At 41.0% G+C, this 18,748-nt stretch overlaps 1 protein-coding gene across 1 annotated transcript in view; it reads right to left on the bottom strand.

Moving 5' to 3' along the window:
- Positions 1–12,773, bottom strand: part of CORIN (corin, serine peptidase) — a 521,382-nt gene extending 508,609 nt beyond the window's left edge. Inside the window, exon 1 of the mRNA XM_044298842.1 lies at positions 12,625–12,773. Within this exon, the coding sequence (XP_044154777.1) occupies positions 12,625–12,696 (72 nt within the window). The 5' untranslated portion in view covers positions 12,697–12,773. The remainder of the gene's footprint in view (positions 1–12,624) is intronic.
- Positions 12,774–18,748: the final 5,975 nt, after the last annotated feature.

An 18,748-nucleotide genomic window follows, 5' to 3' on the forward strand; every position in this document is an offset into this window, starting at 1 on the left:
CCTATACACATGTACTGTGGGTTTGTAAAGGTAGGCAATTGCATGATTAGGATCTGATTAGGGGCACACTTAGGTCTTAGATGTTTTTGCATCCCCCATTTCCCATGCTGAACCCCTAGATATGCCTCTGCTCCTTCCATTTCCTTGCTTTTAAGTCCATCTGTGTTCAATTAAGGTCTGACTAGGAATTTAAGGGTTTCTCCAGTTTCTAGATTCTAAGGATAGGTCATCAATATCAGATTGGTGGGGGTCTGACACCTGGCCCCTCACCATCAACTGTTTTCAGCAGTTGCCTGTGCCAGAAAAAGATAGAGTGGATGGATCTAGAAGCAAAAGACCATTCAAGTGGATGGAAGATGGGGTGCCAAGTGTTATACCCCCACCGATCTAAGGCTACTTTCACACTCGCATTTGGTGCTGCACAGACAGATCTGTTCAGATAATACGACCATCTGCATCCATTCAGAACGGATCCATTTGTATTATCCTTAACATAGCCAAGACGGATCTGTCTTGAACACCATTGAAAGTCAATGGAGGACGGATCCGTTTTCTATTGTGCCAGATTGTGTCAGTGAAAATGGATCCGTCCCCATTGACTTACATTGTGTGCCAGGACGGATCCGTTTGGCTCAGTTTCGTCAGACGGACACTAAAACGCTGCAGGCAGTGTTTTGTTGTCCGCCTCCAAAGCGGAATGTAGATGGAACGGAGACAAACTGATGCATTCTGAGCGGATCCTTTTCCATTCAGAATGCATTAGGGCAAAACTGATCCGTTTTGCACCACTTGTCAGAGCCCTGAACGGATCTCACAAACGGAAAGCCAAAACGCCAGTGTGAAAGTAGCCTAATATTGTTGAGGTTAGGTCATCAAAATCTAGATCCCGGAGTATCCCCTGAAATAATTACCAAAATGTAACAACATTTGAGTAGGTTTACTTGGCATTAAGGAAATCACCATCAAGCTTTCCCCAATGAATCTCCCTATCTAAGGTCCCTATCAGTATGTCTTGGTGGGAGTAAAGCTCAGTACCTGGAGGAAACCCACACAAACAAAGGGAGAACATACAAACTCCATCCAGAAGTTGTCCTTGTTTGGATTCGAACCAAGGACCCCAGCCACTGCCAGGTAACAGTGCTAACCACTTTACTGTAATAAACCAGAGATTTACTATTCATTTTTATTATACTGTATGTGGTTAGAATTATCTAACCACATATAAAAAGGAATAGGAAATCTCTGGTTTATTAAAGTAAATAGTTCTGTCAAAGGGATTAGTTACAGACAACACAGATATTTGTAGCCACAAGACATCAATTTACAAATATTTTGTTAGATTTACAGTACCACACACTGGTTGCCCAAAGGAAGTCTGCCATCCAGGATAAAAGGGACAAAGATTTTTCTTTTAACAACCACAAACAAGGAGAAAAGTTTAATATCTCATATATGTATTTCTAATCCAGGATGCGTAATTTCATAAGGTAGACAATTCACTACTGAACTGTCGCAGAGGGTGACCAGATCCTTGGTCAGGATGGCCAAGGAAGGAGATGTAGAACAGACAGGAAATGAGCAGCAAGTACTGCTCCAGTGGATGCACATGTGTACAGTGATGAGATGTGTAGCCAGAGCACAGGTACAAGAGCCTCCAGAGTGAACTGGAGACATGAAAGCTATAGCCTCATGGTCCCGGTGTAGAGTACTGGCAACTGAGTTGCAGAACCAGCCATATACTGGAGCAGTTAACAGCAAGCAGAGCATAAAGGAGCCCAGGAGTATACACGCCACAGCTTTGCTAGAGAAGAGAACACAGCTGCATCCCCAGGACCTCCTCAGAAAATCACTGGTGTAGGTAGAAGCTAAGCACAATATTGTTCTGAAGTTGTACACAGCTTAATCAATGGTGATTACGGAGTCACAGAGACTCTCTAAACACTATATTATCTTGATTGCCACTGTGAGCCTGTTCTATATGTACAGGACAGTATATACAAGTTACATCTGACCTGTTACAGCTCAAATCTGGATGCTGCATACTCTTCAGTAAAGAAAGAGTTAATTGAACCCAGTCTAAGTCTGTTCGATGCCCCTCCACCTGCACCTTAAATCTATATATTTTGCTGCCTTCTTTATTGCATGCACAAGCTGCTGACATTATATTACATTGCGTGTGATCATGGTTTTATGATTATGATTAGGCTTTATAACCACACCCAAATAAATTACTGGAAGCTCAAGTGGATTATTGTTTGGTAGACTCCTCAAACTGACTGCAGAACTGAAGGAAACACCAATGAATGCATTTATTTTACTAAGAGAATAATGTCTCACATTTACTACTGTGTCTGTGTGAACATTCTGGAGTAATTTGTGCCAAAAATAAAAATTCCATTTTGGTACAATTTGGCACTTCTCATTTTAAACATATTTATAAAATAATCAAAAATGAATAATCCATTGCACCTGGCTCCCACGAGGAGTATGGCTTTAGCAGGAAGGAGGTGTGTGTATTTGGGAAAGACTTGAGATGCATCATCCTGTGCCAAAATTTTGGCACAAAATTTAGTTTAAAAGTAAGCCACACCATAGGTGTAAAGTTAGAGAAAACTGTCTAAATGCAGCATGGGAGAGACTTGAACAAACCTATGGCAGTTCTGAAGCCATAGAAAGTGCATTATTTTAAAGACCTCAAACCTTCCCAAATATAACTAAGGACAACCACAAATTACCTGAGTGAATTGATAAAGAAACTGGAGTTGGCTAAATCAGACATCCACCTGCCAGTTCTGAGATACCTTGATACTGCTCATGGTGTGAATCCAGTGGTGTCCAAACTATCACATAGCGTGCAGGAAAATAGGAAGACCAGTGTGCCAGGTACAAAAGAGAACTTAAAATATAATTTCCCCCTTTCTCTTCTTTTGCTTCTTTTGCTTATTTATCAGTGACCTAGCTCAGAAGAAGTATGAATCCAGCTTCAAATTTGATGAATCCACTCCAATAGCTTCATCATGATTCCCTATGTATTCACCAATTAAATGTAAAGACTTAAGGGGAACGGTAGTAGTTAGAAAGACTAATGTTCCACTTACTGCACACACCACCACTAGGCAAAACACTCCTGCTCTAAAACAAAGGGACCCCAGTGGTATGTACCCTATCAAGGAAAAACCTCACCCTCTTAAAGAATGTCCAGCCCTCAGGGGCAAACACTGTATAAGAGCACAGAAATTCTCTCAAAGACCACGGGATATGTTATAAGTGTTGTGCCTCCTCAAAACACATTGAAAAGGACTGGATAGTTGCCATTAAGTGCACCGAATGCAGTAGTGACAAGCATGTTACAGCTACGCATCCACCTCCCGACAACCTTCTGCCGCATATAACCCCATGGTGGGGAGCCACAAGTTCATGATTCACCTAAAGCCACTGTCTATTCATGCATGGAAGGATGTGGGAAAGTGATTGTTCCTAAATTTCTGTGCCAAGGTGTGCCTGGTCAAAGTATACCCAGAAGGACAACCAGTCAGACCTCCAGACCCCCATTAGACCTCCAGGCCCACATTAGACCTCCAGATCCCCCAGTCAGACCTCCATATCCCCAATCAGACTCCCATTAGACCTCTTTACCCCACAGTCAGACCTTCAGACCCCCCAATCAGACCTCTAGACCCCAAATCAGACCCCATTAGACCTCCAGACCCCCAATCACACCCCATTAGACCTCCAGTCCCCCCAGTCAGACCCCCATTAGAACTCTAGACCCCCCCCAGTCAGACCTCCAGACCCCCAATCAGTCCCCCATTAGACCTCTAGACCCCCCAGTCAGACCTCCAGACCCCCATTAGACCTCTAGACCCCCAATTAGAATCCCATTAGACCTCCAGACCCCCAATCACACCCCCACTAGACCTACATACCCCTAATCAGACCTCCAGACCCCAATCAGACCTCCAAATCCCCCAGTCAGACCTCCAGACCCCCATTAGACCACTTCAGATCCCCAAGTCAGACCTCCTGATCCCCCCAGTCAGACCTCCTGACCACCCCAGTCAGACCTCCTGACACCCATAGACCTCTCCAGAACCCACATTAAACCTTCATATCAGACCTCAGATCAGACTGTAAAATGATAAAGTCACTTAACTCTCCTGTCGCCACTCTCCCTGTTCTGGCTGTCTTCTATTCTCAGGGCCCGCGCTTTAGTCACCTGACCTCCTGCAGTGTCAGGTTAGAGTGCGCTCTGTACGTCCTGACGCTGCAGACAGCCAGGACCCAGCAGCGCGGGCCCTGAGAAGAGCGAGCAGGAGGAGAGCTAAGTACTGGACAGCCCTCACAAAAAGTGCAACACCAAGCGATTAAAAAGTCGTATGTCCTACAAAATGGTATCAATAAAACCGTCACCTCATCCCGCAAAAAATTAGCCCCTACCTAAGACAATCGCCCCCCCAAAAAAAAAAATATATATCTCTCAGAACATGGAGACACTAAAACATCATTTTTTTAGTTTCAAAACTGCTATTATTGTGCTAAAGTGAAATACATAAAAAAATATACATATTAGGTATCGCCAAGTCCGTAACAACCAGCTCTATAAAAATATCATGTGACCTAACCCCTCAGGTGAACACTGCAAAAAAAAAAAATCTGTAAAAAAAAAAGCAGTTTTTGTCACATTACATCACAAAAATTGCAACAGCAGCGCCCCCCAAAATAGAACCAATCAGACCATCACCTCATCCTGCAAAAAATTAGACCCTACCTAAGAGAATTAGTCAAAAAATAAAAAAAGCTATCACTCTCAGACAATCAGCTCTATGTAAATATCACATGACCTAACCCCTCAGGAGAACACCGTAAAAAAATAATTGTAAAAAAAAAAAAGTGATCAAAAAGGCGTATGCCCCCCAATATAGTACCAATCAGACTGAAAAAAAATGAGACTCTACCTAAGAGAATCGGTCAAAAAATAAAAAAGCTATGGCTCTCAGACTATGGATACACTAAAATATCATTATTTCGGTTTCAAAAATGCTATTATTGTGTAAAACTTAAATAAATAAGAAAAAGTAGACATATTAGGTATTGCCACGCCCGTAATGATCTGCTCTATAAAAAAAGTCACATGACCTAATCTCTCAGGTAAACACTGTAAAAAAATAAAAAAGAACGGTGCCAAAACATCAATTTTTTTGTTACCTTGCCTCACAAAAAACATAATATAGAGCAATTCAAAATCATATGTACCCCAAAATAGTAGCAATAAAATTGGTACTGTATCCTGTAGTTTCCAAAATGTGGTCACCGTTTTTTTAGTTTCTACTGTAGGGGTGCATCAGGGGGGCTTCAAATATGACATGGCATCTAAAAACCAGTTCAGCTAAATCTGCCTTCCAAAAACCATATGGCGTTCCTTTCCTACTGCGCCCTGCCGTGTGCCCGTAGAGCAGTTTACGATCACATGTGGGGTGTCTCTGTAAACTGCAGAATCAGGGTAATAAATATTGAGTTTTATTTGGCTTTAAACCCTTGCTTTGCTACTTGAAAAAATGGATTGAAATGTAAAATCTGCCAAAAAAGTGAAATTCTGAAATTTCATCTCCATTTTCCATTAATTCTTGTGGAACACCTAAAGGGTTAACAAAGTTTGTAAAATCAGTTTTGTATACCCTGAGGGGTGTAGTTTCTAAAATGGGGTCATTTTTTGGGTGGTTTCTTTTATTTAAGCCTCACAAAGTGACTTCAGACCTGAACTGGTCCTTAAAAAGTGGATTTTGGGAAATTTTCTGAAAAATTTCAAGATTTGCTTCCAAACTTCTAAGCCTTCTAACGTTCCCGAAAAATAAAATATCATTTTCTAAATGATCCAAACATGAAGTAGACATATGGGGAATGTAAAGTAATTAATATTTTTGGAGGTATTACTGTCTATTATAAAAGTAGAGAAATAGAAATTTGGAAATTTGCTAAGTTGGTATTTTTTATGAATAAAAATTATTATTTTTTACTCATTTTTACCACTGTCATGAAGTACAAAAACAGGTGAAAACAGGCCCGCAGTTGAAAGCGTCTTCATTCTCTGAGACCCTGATAATGATCCAGAGATTTGCCCTGATGTTAGTACCTCTTTTACCCAGTTCCAAAGAGGATTTTGACTTGGGTTGTCAGTGCTTCGAACACAGATGGATGAAGCTTGTACGTGCCATTTGAAGGTTAGCAAACATTGTACAGTTCTATCGTACTGAGAACACTAGCACCAATTGTTATGGTTGGCACACTTAAGCCTTTCTCTGCAAAGGACACTGCTTAAGTGAGTTGATTGTGTCTTTGACATGAAACTGAAATGTCTACTCAACAAGAAAGTTATAAAAAAACAAAACAAAAAAAAACAGCCCCATTGCCACCTAAAACCAGTAATCAACAGTCATGGCATGCTGATGGTTGGTGGTCACTTAAACAGCGCCAAGTTGGATAATTCAGAAAGGAATCCTCACTGCTAATACATTATAACAAAAGGGTCAATCACCAAGGCAGACATTTTACTATGTGGGTGCTTTAAGAGTTGCAGGCCTTTGCATAGTAGGAGCAAAATGACATATTGCCCACCTAATTCACCAATTTGTTCATTGTCAGAAGTCAAGGAGAAAATTGCAGCAACAGCTAATCTGATTTGCCTGCAGATGGGACACTAACAGTCTCATCAATGTCTCATGACAATTAATCTTTATCAGAGAGCAAGTAAACTATTGAGATCTGACTGTGCCTGTCAAGAATTCAAATGAACTCTAGGCTACATAGTCAAGGATAAACTTGGCTGACAATGGTTGCACTTTTGTCACACACACAGGGGATGGGGTACCCCTGTTTCTGCCTACCTGCCTCGCAAGTCCTAGCGACAAGGGACAACTGGTTGACAAACCCTTAGCTAGGATAGTGCAGGGAAGACAAACAACACAAGTAACAGGAAAGTGAAACAAGCTGTGTCAATAACCCAGAGATCAGAAAGGTACTGGAGGAGCAGGCAGAGAATTATCAGGACAAGCCGAAGTCAAAACCAGGAGGGAACGCCAAGACCAAAGGATGGGATGGACGGGAAATCGGAAGCCAAGCAGGAAAATAAACCAGGTGAGTAACTCGCAGGCCAGCAGATTGCCTGTTTAAATAGGGCACTAGTGGAGTCATGTGACGTGGCCAGCGTCACATGACTCCTGAGTTCCAATACAGCCCATACAGCCGAGCGCTGAGGGATCAGCTCAGCACTCAGCCCCAGTGTGGTTACCACGGAAACGGGCGACGCCGGGTGCGCTGATGACGCGAGCTCGCCTCGGCCGTCCCCACCTCCTGGAACCACGCACAGAGCGCGTCATGACAACTTCGGTCTTTAACCATGCTTCTCATATAAACGGATCATGGGAAAGGATGATGGCCTTACTTTTACGATATTGGATTCTATGCTGATGTATTCCAATTTCTCAAGGATTACTCATGAGTTTTAGCTACCTTCTTATCTGAGGTGTCCGCTATTGTCAACTCAAGATCTCTTGTTCCTGTATCCATGGATCCAGAATCCTGTTATTCTTACTCTTACTCCAGCAACTCTTCTCTCTTCTCTTAGTCCACCCAAAGAATCTGCATCTGGTAACCTATATCAGAGACTGTAGAAACATGTTCAAATATCTGGATAACTGTTTCTGGAGTACATGGAAAAGGGAATGCCGTACTATTTTTCAAGGACAAAGAAAATGGCAGCACGAAAAATCAAATTTATAAGTAGGAGATCTTGTAACGTATGAAGTACCAGAAAGTGAAAAGTAAATGCAAGGCTAATGGGACTTATCTTAAAGATCTTTCCTAGTAAAGATGTCAATGTTCATAAGGTAGTAGTTACCATTGAAAAACAAGGTAACTCCAAATCTTTCATCAGGCCTATATCCAAGGATGTTCAGCTCTTAAAGTAATTCTCTGTCAAGCCAGAAGGAACTTTCCGTCAAATTAGTTGTTCATCCTTGGATATGTAACGTAAATATTGACCACTGGATTATAACTAGCCTAGTGCAGCGTCTACATACCAAGATGTTATCCATCTGATTATGCCAAGAATAGTTGAACATCAGAGAGACATTACTACTTAAAAGCTATGTAACGGTAATGTTTTATGATTGCATTTTACTCATTTTGGTCTAAAATCATTTTTTCAATTGGTCTTTATTAAAAATATTAAGATGTTCTGTCTAGTGGCTATTGTTATATTTGGTTTTATGCTGCAATGTAACTCCTCCTTCCCTGTAAGCTCACATCCTATGTCCTTCAGTCTTTTCCTGTTTGTCAGACATGCATCACAGAGAAAGGATTTTTCTTTGACCCTTATCATTTCTCAATGTACATTCAAAAAATACCTAAAGGCATAACCATTGCATCTTCCTCACTAGAATGCTACATAAAACTGCTGTCACTAGGGGAATGATTATAGTGAGTTCACTATCTTCCATTGCTTGTACAAGAGATTACCACTCACACTCATCAGAGACTTCTCTCATGTACACCAGTGGTAGAATAGTCTGCCTTTTAAGTATTCATGCTCATAGTGTGTACCCATACTGATTTAGTATTTACAGTACAAAAAGGTTCTATCGGTCACTACAGCACCCACATATAGATGTAGCAAAGGTTTGCTAATTTTCCTTATCCCAGATGGATAATAATATTAGCAATACATTCCTGATCTTAAATGGTTTGTCTGGTGGGTAATAGCTTTTCTTACAAAATGTTTAGAATGGATTAAAACAATTTAAAGAAGCCATACTCACCTCATCATTCCACTGCAAACCTGATTCTAAAGCTTCCAAGATCCTGCACTGGTCTCTGTTTTTTGTCCGTCTTAACACACAGGAAATAAGCTCTAAGCTAATCACAGGTTGAAGTCACCATTTCCGGTGCATTGAGATGGACCAGAAAAGAGAAACTGCAGGGGTACTCGGAAGTTGACATTTTCAGCCTTTTGTAAAAAGCAAGTTTACCTTCAGCTAGTGTTTTAAGCACCTCTTTCCTGGTCAGTAGTCACCTATTGACATTACGCAGAGGCAAAGCTATAAGATGTGCAGAGACAGCAGTCACACCTGGGTCCTTGTGCCTGAAGAGATCTAAATGCCACTGTGCCACATAAGAAAGCGCCATTATAAATTGCATATATAGCATATGGTAGTTGGGAGGTCCTGTTACAGATTTTGCAAAAGAGTCCAGAAACACTTACACCACAGTGCTCTTGAAAAGACAATATCCAGGTTAGATAGCAGGGCTTAGTAGCAGGATTGGGCTCAATCCAGGATATTTCAGCCACTATATATTTACATTGGCATACTGGTTGTGTACAAGTTGTGTGGTCCTTCAGAAGATCTCTAAAGGACTTAGTCTTCCTTTATTTTCTCTTATATGGTGTATGTAGCATACAACAGAGAATACAATATTGGAATTCCAGGTTTATAAGAGCTTTTCGGGAAGAGAGATAAGATTTGCCCAGCAGTGGCACTCTAGACAAATCTCTGTGAATGACCTGCTGGTCTATTTATAAGCAGGTATTTTAACATTCAGACTTTCCACTTGGGTGTGAGTAGACAGTCATTTGGGGGGAATATGAAATCTCATCTTGTGCTGGGAGTTATTTTTAGGGGTAATGGAAAAAAGGGAGGATTACATATCTGTCAGTCCCAAGTATTCTCACCGCCACTATAACAAGGACACTTTTTCCTTTAAATAATTTCCCAGTTGTTTAACACATTCATTACCAAATAACTACATACCCTGAGGTGCGTGCAACAGAATGGCTATACGTTGTTAATAGGAACATTTTTATTACAAATATTCCGTTTGTTAAGTAAGCTTCTTGCCCTATTCTGAGGGTATAAACATCTGCTCAACCAATACAGTAACATAGTACACTGGAAAGGATTTACCAAAACTTGCGCAGTAGTGTGTTGCCCATAGCAAGACCTAACTGGTTGATATGGAAAGTTATTAATGTAATTTCCTTTACTAGTTATTTTTGCACATCTCTCACAAAAGAGGTTTTCCTTACTTCAAATCTACCTTTTTTTTTTTACATTTCCTAATAATTTATTTATTTATTTTATGTCCTTATAAAGTCCTTATAATATATAAACGATAACAGCAAATCTACACCTCCTGGTTGTTCATTTTCCTCAAAGTTTCAGTTCAGCTTGCTGTACTATAGAGTGTGTGTGTATATATTGCAACTGAATAGGAAAAGCACAAAAACTCTGCAAAACAGATATCAGATAAATAGAAGAGAAGTAACGATGATAAAGATAAGAAATAAAACTTAGAAATAAACAAGTTATAATAAATAAATTAATAAAAATGATAAAATTAATGTTCAATACAGAGGGAGATCAGATTGTCTTCACAGGACATTTTACTGCTATATGCAAGATAACAATTTATTTCTTAAAGTGAAAGTAAATCATAGAGTATCATTAAAACTTATGAAATCTTCATAGTATAAGCCTTGTTAACATTTATTCATTAATGAACTAAAATAGAAATATTAAGGCTTCATGCAGACGTCCATATTTTGGTCCATGTGCATTCTGTATTTTTCTCACTCCTGTTAATGGAAAAGGCTATTCTCATCCAAAAATATGGATTGGAATTGGACGTATGCTAAGATTTGCAGATCGGGCACACAGCACCACAAAAAGAAAAAAAACTGATGCATTTCTCGCCCCAAAGAAATGAATGGGTCAGTGTACTTTATAAGAAAAAAATGGATAGCACACTGATGAAATGTGCATGAGCTCTAATACAAATAATATAGTTAGATAAACAGGAAGATAGAAAGACAGAGATATAGATAGATAGAAAGACAGAGATAGATAGATAGATAGATAGATAGATAGATAGATAGATAGATATGAAATATAGATATTAAATAGATAATAGATAGATATGACATAGACAGATAGATAGTAACTTACCCAGCTGTTCTATATAACTAAAGTACCTAATAATACATTTGCCTAATATCTCCTAACTGTACTGCATACATCTTAGAAGTTAAAATGAGCAGGTTCCAGAAGAAAGTTTAAGCCTTAAATATAGTATTAGGAGTGTATGTCAGGAGGTGTTGCTTGAGAGAAAGTACAGCTGTATGAAGTATATAGAAGGCTATAAGAATGTGAATATTGTTATTCACCCTTATGTGTGATTTCTATAACTGTATAGTCTATACTCTTACCCTCTCCAGAGGGTCTATGTAGCAGAGGTATTACATCTGATTATGTCATTTAACTGTTCCCAACTGTGCATTAAGATGTTAGCTCCAAATGAGACTATCAGCAGCTTTATGGAAAATCACAGATAATTCTTTAGTTTATAATGATGACTTTAAGGATAACTCTGCTTCAGTGACAAATAAGCTATGATAGCAAGATATACAGATAAAGAGATGCTTCTGCCAATAAAGAGTTTAGAAACATATTCTTCATAATTGCCATCTTCTAAATGTAGCAATTCAGCAGACAAGTGACTGTATAATCAATAGTCTTATTTACCAATGTAGTTACATAACCAGACCAATCATACCTAACAACATAAAGACATAAAAGCAATCTACAGCAAGAATGTTATTGGCACTTCACATGGTTTGTGGATAATCCGGTTTCCCTGAAGACCTCTAAACACCACTTGCAACATTGTATTTCTGAATATGTAAATAGATAATGTGTCCCTTCCACCTCCAGCCTACCCCTCAGACACAGCAGTAATGCTTCTACAGCCTCTGAGCACCTCTAGACTGTACACATTATGTGTGTGCCCCTGTAACTATTACTTCATAATCCAGTAAATGCTCATCGATCTACTTATCTGTCTACTTATCTATTATGTATCTATATTCTATCTATTATCTGTCTATCTGGCTACTTATCATGTATCTATCTACTCATCTGTCTATCATCTATTTTCTATTTGTCTCTCTATGTCTGTCTACTTATCTGTCTACTTCTCATCTATCTATCTGCCTGTCTATCTAGCTACTTATCTGTTTACTCATCATGTATCTATCTATTATCTGTCTATCTAGCTATGTATCATCTATTTAGTTATCTATCTCTCTATGTCTATCTACTTATCATGCATCTATCGATCTATCTACCTGTCTAGCTACTTATCTGTCTGTTGTCTATCTACTTATCATACATATCTATCCATTGTCTCCCTTGCATTGTCACTACACATTTTCATATATAACATTTATACCTGTTGATAAGAAGAGTTGAACTAAAGTAACTTCTGTAACTGTTTCATCAGGTGGAGAGACCTAATAGAGTGTAAGCTCATACGGTCAGCATATTATATAATGCTTGATAATGTACAGAGCCACAGCATTAATCATTACCATGATGGGGTTGTTTGTAGGTGGAGGGTGTTATATCCTGTCTGTCTCAGCATGGACAGGCAGACAAGGTGACACATGCATTCATGGCTTGGATGTCCCCTTTTGCTGAATTTAAATGCACAGCACAGTCCAACTACAGATCTCAATGCTAAAACAAATGAGAGGTTCAGCCCCTCCAGGAGGATGGTAAAGGTGGCACAGCTTACCCTGCTGGTGCAGATGACCGGTCTGTAGCTCTCCTCAGCAGGCAGGCTGGTGAACTGTTGCATGGACAGCATGCTGAGCACAGCTCACATCCCCTCACTGTCCTGCTGGATCTCCTCCTCCCCTCTCAGGGATCACTGCACCACTGTCCTTCCACGTGCTGAGGATGAAGGGTCCCAGCATCTTGTCAGCAGAGGACCCGCCCCTGAAGATGGAGAACAAGTCCGGAGACACCCTTCATGTGCTGGGGGCTTCTTCAGCTGCTGACACGGGCAAGAAGGCTTCTTATAACATGGAGCAACTTCCTTATCTAAAGAAGAATGTGCCAACAATAATAGTCATATAATAGAGCATTTATGCATAATCCAGCACTGAGAACACTGTACTTATATAAAAACTAATTCTCCCATCTCTATCTACCTCATATCTATGTATCTATATCCCAGTCTTTCTATCTTTCGTCTTAATAACCTTAAATCAGTATAAGTTACATATGGATCTTCATGCGGGAAGAACCTCAGTGGAACTCTGTCCCCATCATGTCCAGCCACCAAAGATCATTTAGAAATCACTTTAATCATTTAATAAAAATAAAAAATAAACTTTTAGGGTTTTCTCTGTGAGGCTTTTCCACAAACATTTAAAAGTAATATAAGTGCATTAAAAAAATATAGTAGAATAACACGGCTTTGCCTGCAGAGGGTCTACCTCATTATGTGTGTGTGTTGTTAAAAGATATCCACAGTGTTCTTATAACAAACAGTGTCATCCACAGTACCCCCATAATAGTGTCATCCACAGTACCCCCATAACAGTGACATCCACAGCGCTCTTATAACAAACAGTGACATCCACAGTACCCCCATAACAGTGGCATCCACAGTGCTCTTATAACAAACAGTGACATCCACAGTAACCCCATAATAGTGACATCTACAGTACCCCCATAACAGTGGCATCCACAATGCCCCCATAACAGTGGCATCTACAATGCTCCCATAACAGTGACATCCACAATACCCCCATAACAGTGGCATCCACAATGCCCCCATAACAGTGACATCAACAATGCCCCCATAACAGTGACATCCACAGTGCCCCCATAACAGAGACATCCACAGTGCCCCCATAACAGTGACATCCACAGTGCTTTCATAACAGTGGCATCCACAATGCCCCCATAACAGTGACATCCACAATGCCCCCATAACAGTGACATCCACAATGCCTCCATAATAGTGACGTCCACAGTACCCCTATAACAGTGACATCCACGGTGCCCCCATAACAGTGACATACACAGTGCTCCCATAACAGTGACATACACAGTGCCCCCCATAACAGTGACATCCACAGTGCTCCCATAACAGTGACATCCACAGTGCTCCCATAACAGTGACATCCACAGTGCGATAGAGTGACAACCACAGTGTTCTCATAGCAAACAGTGACATCCACAGTACCCCTATAACAGTGAAATCCACAGTACCCCCATAACAGTGACATCCACAGTGCCCCCATAACAGTGACATCCCCAGTAACTCTATAACAGTGGCATCCGCAGTTCCCCCATAACAGTGACATCCACAATGCCCCCATAACAGTGACATCCACAATGCCCCCATAATAGTGACGTCCACAGTGCCCTGATAACAGTGACATCCGCAGTGCCCCCATAACAGTGACTTCCACAGTGCTCCCATAACAGTGACATCCACAGTGCAAAAGAGTGACAACCACAGTGTTCTCATAGCAAACAGTAACATCCACAGTACCCCCATATCAGTGACATCCACAGTGCCCCCATAACAGTGACATACACAGTGCTCCCATAACAGTGACATCCCCAGTAACTCTATAACAGTGGCATCCACAATGCCCCCATAACAGTGACATCCACAGTGACCCTATAAAGGTGAAGAAAAAATTGCTGGGTTGTTGGAATGGAAACTTGGTGTAAAACTGTGTGTATGTCAGTGAGGATAAGACTGAAGGACCTTCTAGCTTCTATTGGTCATGTGACTGTGTATATCAGTAAGGCTAAGATTGAAGAACCTGTGAGGTTCTTTTGGCTAATATGGGTCATGCGAATGTCATATGTTTGCTTTTTTATTATTATTTTTTGAGAATATCTCAACAATGGTAAATCCTAGCTGAAATCTGGTCTAAAACCTTTAGAAGCACCTGATTGTGGCAAAGTTAGTGCACAATGGTACAGTTGTTTAGCTGTGAAAAAACAACAGATAGACAGAAATATATATATATATATATATATATATATATATATATATGTATATATATATACTTGCAGAAGGACCCGGCTTCATATGGGTATATTTCATCTATTTAATTTAATGTTTGCGTGTGTTGTTGAAAGATATCAACATTATCCATTATAACAGTGACATCTACAGCACCCCGCTCCTTTAACAGTAACCTCCACAGCGGCCTGCCCCTTAACAGTAACATCCACAGCGCCCTCTGCTTTAACAGTGACCCCCACAGCGTCCGCTCCTTTTATTAGTGACCTCCAGAGTACCACGTCTTGTTAACAGTGATTTCCACAATAATCCGCCCCCTTATCAGTGACCTCTACAGAGCTCTGTTCCCTTAAAATGTGACCTTCACAACACCCCGCCCCTTTAACAGTGACCTCTACAGCACCACGCCCCTTAATACTTACCTCCATAGCGGACCGTCCCCTTAACTGTGACCTCTACAGTTACCTGTCCCCTTAGGATGGGCAGAGGTCCGGTTTTAGTCCAGACAGTCCGGCTTTCAGACTCCCTGTGCTCCGTCTGGCGTAGGGCCTGGATGGACACAGGGATGTTCTTTTGAACAGCTCACTCTCAGACAGCAGCACTGTGCAGGGAGAAAGTCACCCTCCCTCCCAATCCCTGCAACTGATTTTTACCTTTATTTTTTCAATCCCCATCAGCTGTGGAGTGAGAGGGGGCATGGCTTAGTGGGATCTGGGGGCAGGGTTTTAAGTCCTGAATGGCCACCCTACCTGCCCATGAACTGTGACCTCCACAGCACTCCACTCCCTTAACAGTGTCATCCATAGCATTCTGCCCCTTTAAAGCTGACCTACAGCAGTGAAAAAAATGGCTGGGTTGTTATGGAAACCTGGTGTAAAACTGTTTGTATGTGGAGACTAAGGGCCTGCGAGCTTCTGTTGGCTGATAAGGGTCATATGACCGGGCTTCTATTTGCTAAAGCATTTTTTGGGAATATCCTTTTGAACAGCTCACTCTCAGACACAGCACACATTCTTTCTTACATCCAGGGTTTTTCATCCATTCTTCCTTGCCAAAGTCTTCCAGTTCTGTCAGATTCCTGGGCCGTCTTGCATTCACTGCTATTTTGAGGTCCATCCACAGATTTTCAATAATGTTCAGATCAGGGGACTGTGAGGGCCATGGTAAAACATTCAGTTTGTGCCTTTTGAAGTAGTCTATTGTGGATTTTGAGGTGTGTTTAAGATCATTATCTATTTGTACAAGCCATCCTCTTTTCAGCTTCAGATTTTTTACTGTTGAGGTATGTTTGCTTCCAGAATTTGCTGGAATTTCATTGAATTCATTCTTTCCTATACCCTTGAAATGTTTCCTATGCCACTGGCTGCAACACAACCCCTGTTCTGCCCAGCTGAGTTAGAAAATCATTACAGATCACGTCTGCCTCAGTCTTTGTATTTCTCAAGTGTTTAATGTGGTTACAGCACAATCTAGTGGTGTTAAGTTATATTACACTTTGTTTTTCCTGTTACAAAGACTACTGCATTGTGGGTTTTGCACTGCATTGTGGGTGTGCAAAGCATCCTGGGAAAGAGAAGTCTCCAGTCTACAGGACACATCATCAGAGCTGTCCTTTTTGCATATCTCCTTAAACTTCACCATCCTTGTAAAAGCATATCTGGTGAGAGATATACCTTTGTTTCAGGGAGATTGTGTTATACAAAGCTGTTCAGCTAGTTGTAATTGTTACTCAGGGAGTTGTTACTACTGTTAGCTAGACATGTAATCTTATGTATAGGCAGCCATTTTACCATGTGCTTCAGTGTTAATGCAAATGTTATAGTACATGGTATCTATACTTTATACTTATACATGTTATTTGTATTCTTGTAGTTTTACAAAACAATCCTATTTTGCCAATCAACAATCCTGTTTACCAATAAACAAGTTAAACTACAAAGAACAGTCCTCTTATTTGGAAGACAGGAATGGTGTATGCTGAATGTCAAACTGCACACTGTGTGAACGTGTATGAAGACAGAACAACCCCAAAGCATGATTGATTCACCCCCATGCTTAATGGTTGGAGAGGTGTTCTTTTCATAAAATTCTGTGCCCTTTTTTCTCCAAACATACTTTTGATGTGCAAAGAGTTCTATTTTAACCTCATCGGTCCACAGGACTTGTTTCCAAAATGTATCAGGCTTGTTTAGATATATGTTCTCTTGCAAACTTCTGACGCTGAATTTTGTGTTGAGGATGCAGGAGAGCTTTTCTTCTGATGACTTTTCCTCCAAAGGTCATATTTGTGCAGGTGCACCACAACTCCTGAGTCTGCTAAATCTTTCTGAAGGTCTTTTGCAGTCAAGTGGTGGTTCTGATTTGCCTTTCTAGCAATCTTACAAGCATCTATTTCTGCAATTTTTCTTGGTCTTCCAGACCTTCTCTTGACCTCCACTGTTCCTTTTGTGTACATGTGTACATTTTGAACTGAGGAAATGGCAACCTGAAAATACTTTGCTATCTTCTTATAGCCTTCTCCTGCATTGTGGGCCTCAACCATTTTCATTTTCAGAGTGTTAGTTAGCTGCTTAGAAGAACCCATGGCTGCTATTTTTTGGGACAAGGTTAGAGGAGTCTGGGTATCTATACAGCTTTGACATTTTCATCACTTGGCCTTTCCTATCAATGATTGCGAACAAGCCTAAATCCTAATAGGCTATTTAAGACCTGAGACCTTATCTGTGTACTCAAATATCCTTTGGTTCCCATACATTTGCAATGTACTCCTTTCCCTTTTTTACTCTAAAATCGTACAAAACCAAAGAATACACTGATATTGCTTAAAATATTGATGTAAGATCCTCACCTGTCTCGCACTCCGGTGTGACCTCGTGGAGCTGCGGGACAGGTTACGCATGTCCCCATTGGTACACCAGCTCCGACCCCTTTGCGAACCGACGCGGGGATGTGTTTGTATGTGCACCGGAGGGGAAGACTGAATGGTTTTCGGGGACAGCTTGGCCGGGCTACTGGCAGTACGCTGCGGTCGAGCTTGTCTCCGGTGCCTATTGCGGATTCCATTCTAGTGTCCATGTCGACGCACAGCCTGTCGTGCATCCGCATTTACATTCAAAAGCCGGTTCGCAAGGGGATACGCGGTCGCGCGTACGCGCTTCTTATGAGCTTCGCCGACCAGCGAAGGGAATAGCACCTGGACGAAAGTTCAAAGCAGATTAGGGGGCCGGCATTGGTCTAGTTGACTAATGACCGACCGAAGCCTTGTACAAAGGTGTAGGGCAGGATCATGGCCTATGGGGAGTGGACACTTGCGCCCTGGGATTTGTTAGCAGGCACATAAAAGGTGGCCTCCCAGCTCGGTCAGTGCCCACTGTTATCCTTCCTTATCCAGGTGCAGGTCAGTACTGCTAGCTACTGACTGAAGTTTGCTGGGACTCTGTCCGTTCCAGTGGGACCCAGGACCCGGGACTTTCCGTGATGTATCCGTTTACCTGGCAAGTTGCACAGAGACTTATTCATGGATCGGGAATACGCCTGGCTTTCCTTAGTTTTTTGTTTGCCTGATAAGTGCCCAGTGAAGTTTACCTGGACTTTGATTATTTTGTTAATAAACCCCTTTTACTTAATTCTCACTGGTCTGTTTCGTTGGTGACTTGCATTACAATCTGTAACTTTATGACTTTTGGAGATCATTTAACTTTATGACTTTTGGAGATCATTTCATCTTCAACTTTTTTAACTGTTCGCAGTAGCAGTAATTTTTACCAGGGGTGCCAGAACTTTTGCATGCCACTGTAATTACAGTTCCAGAGAAATTCAGAATTGTGCCATTCCCACAGAGATTCACTTGTATTCAGGATCATGA

The sequence above is a fragment of the Bufo gargarizans genome, chromosome 1, assembly GCF_014858855.1.
Source record: "Bufo gargarizans isolate SCDJY-AF-19 chromosome 1, ASM1485885v1, whole genome shotgun sequence".
In the NCBI taxonomy this organism is placed as follows: domain Eukaryota; kingdom Metazoa; phylum Chordata; class Amphibia; order Anura; family Bufonidae; genus Bufo; species Bufo gargarizans.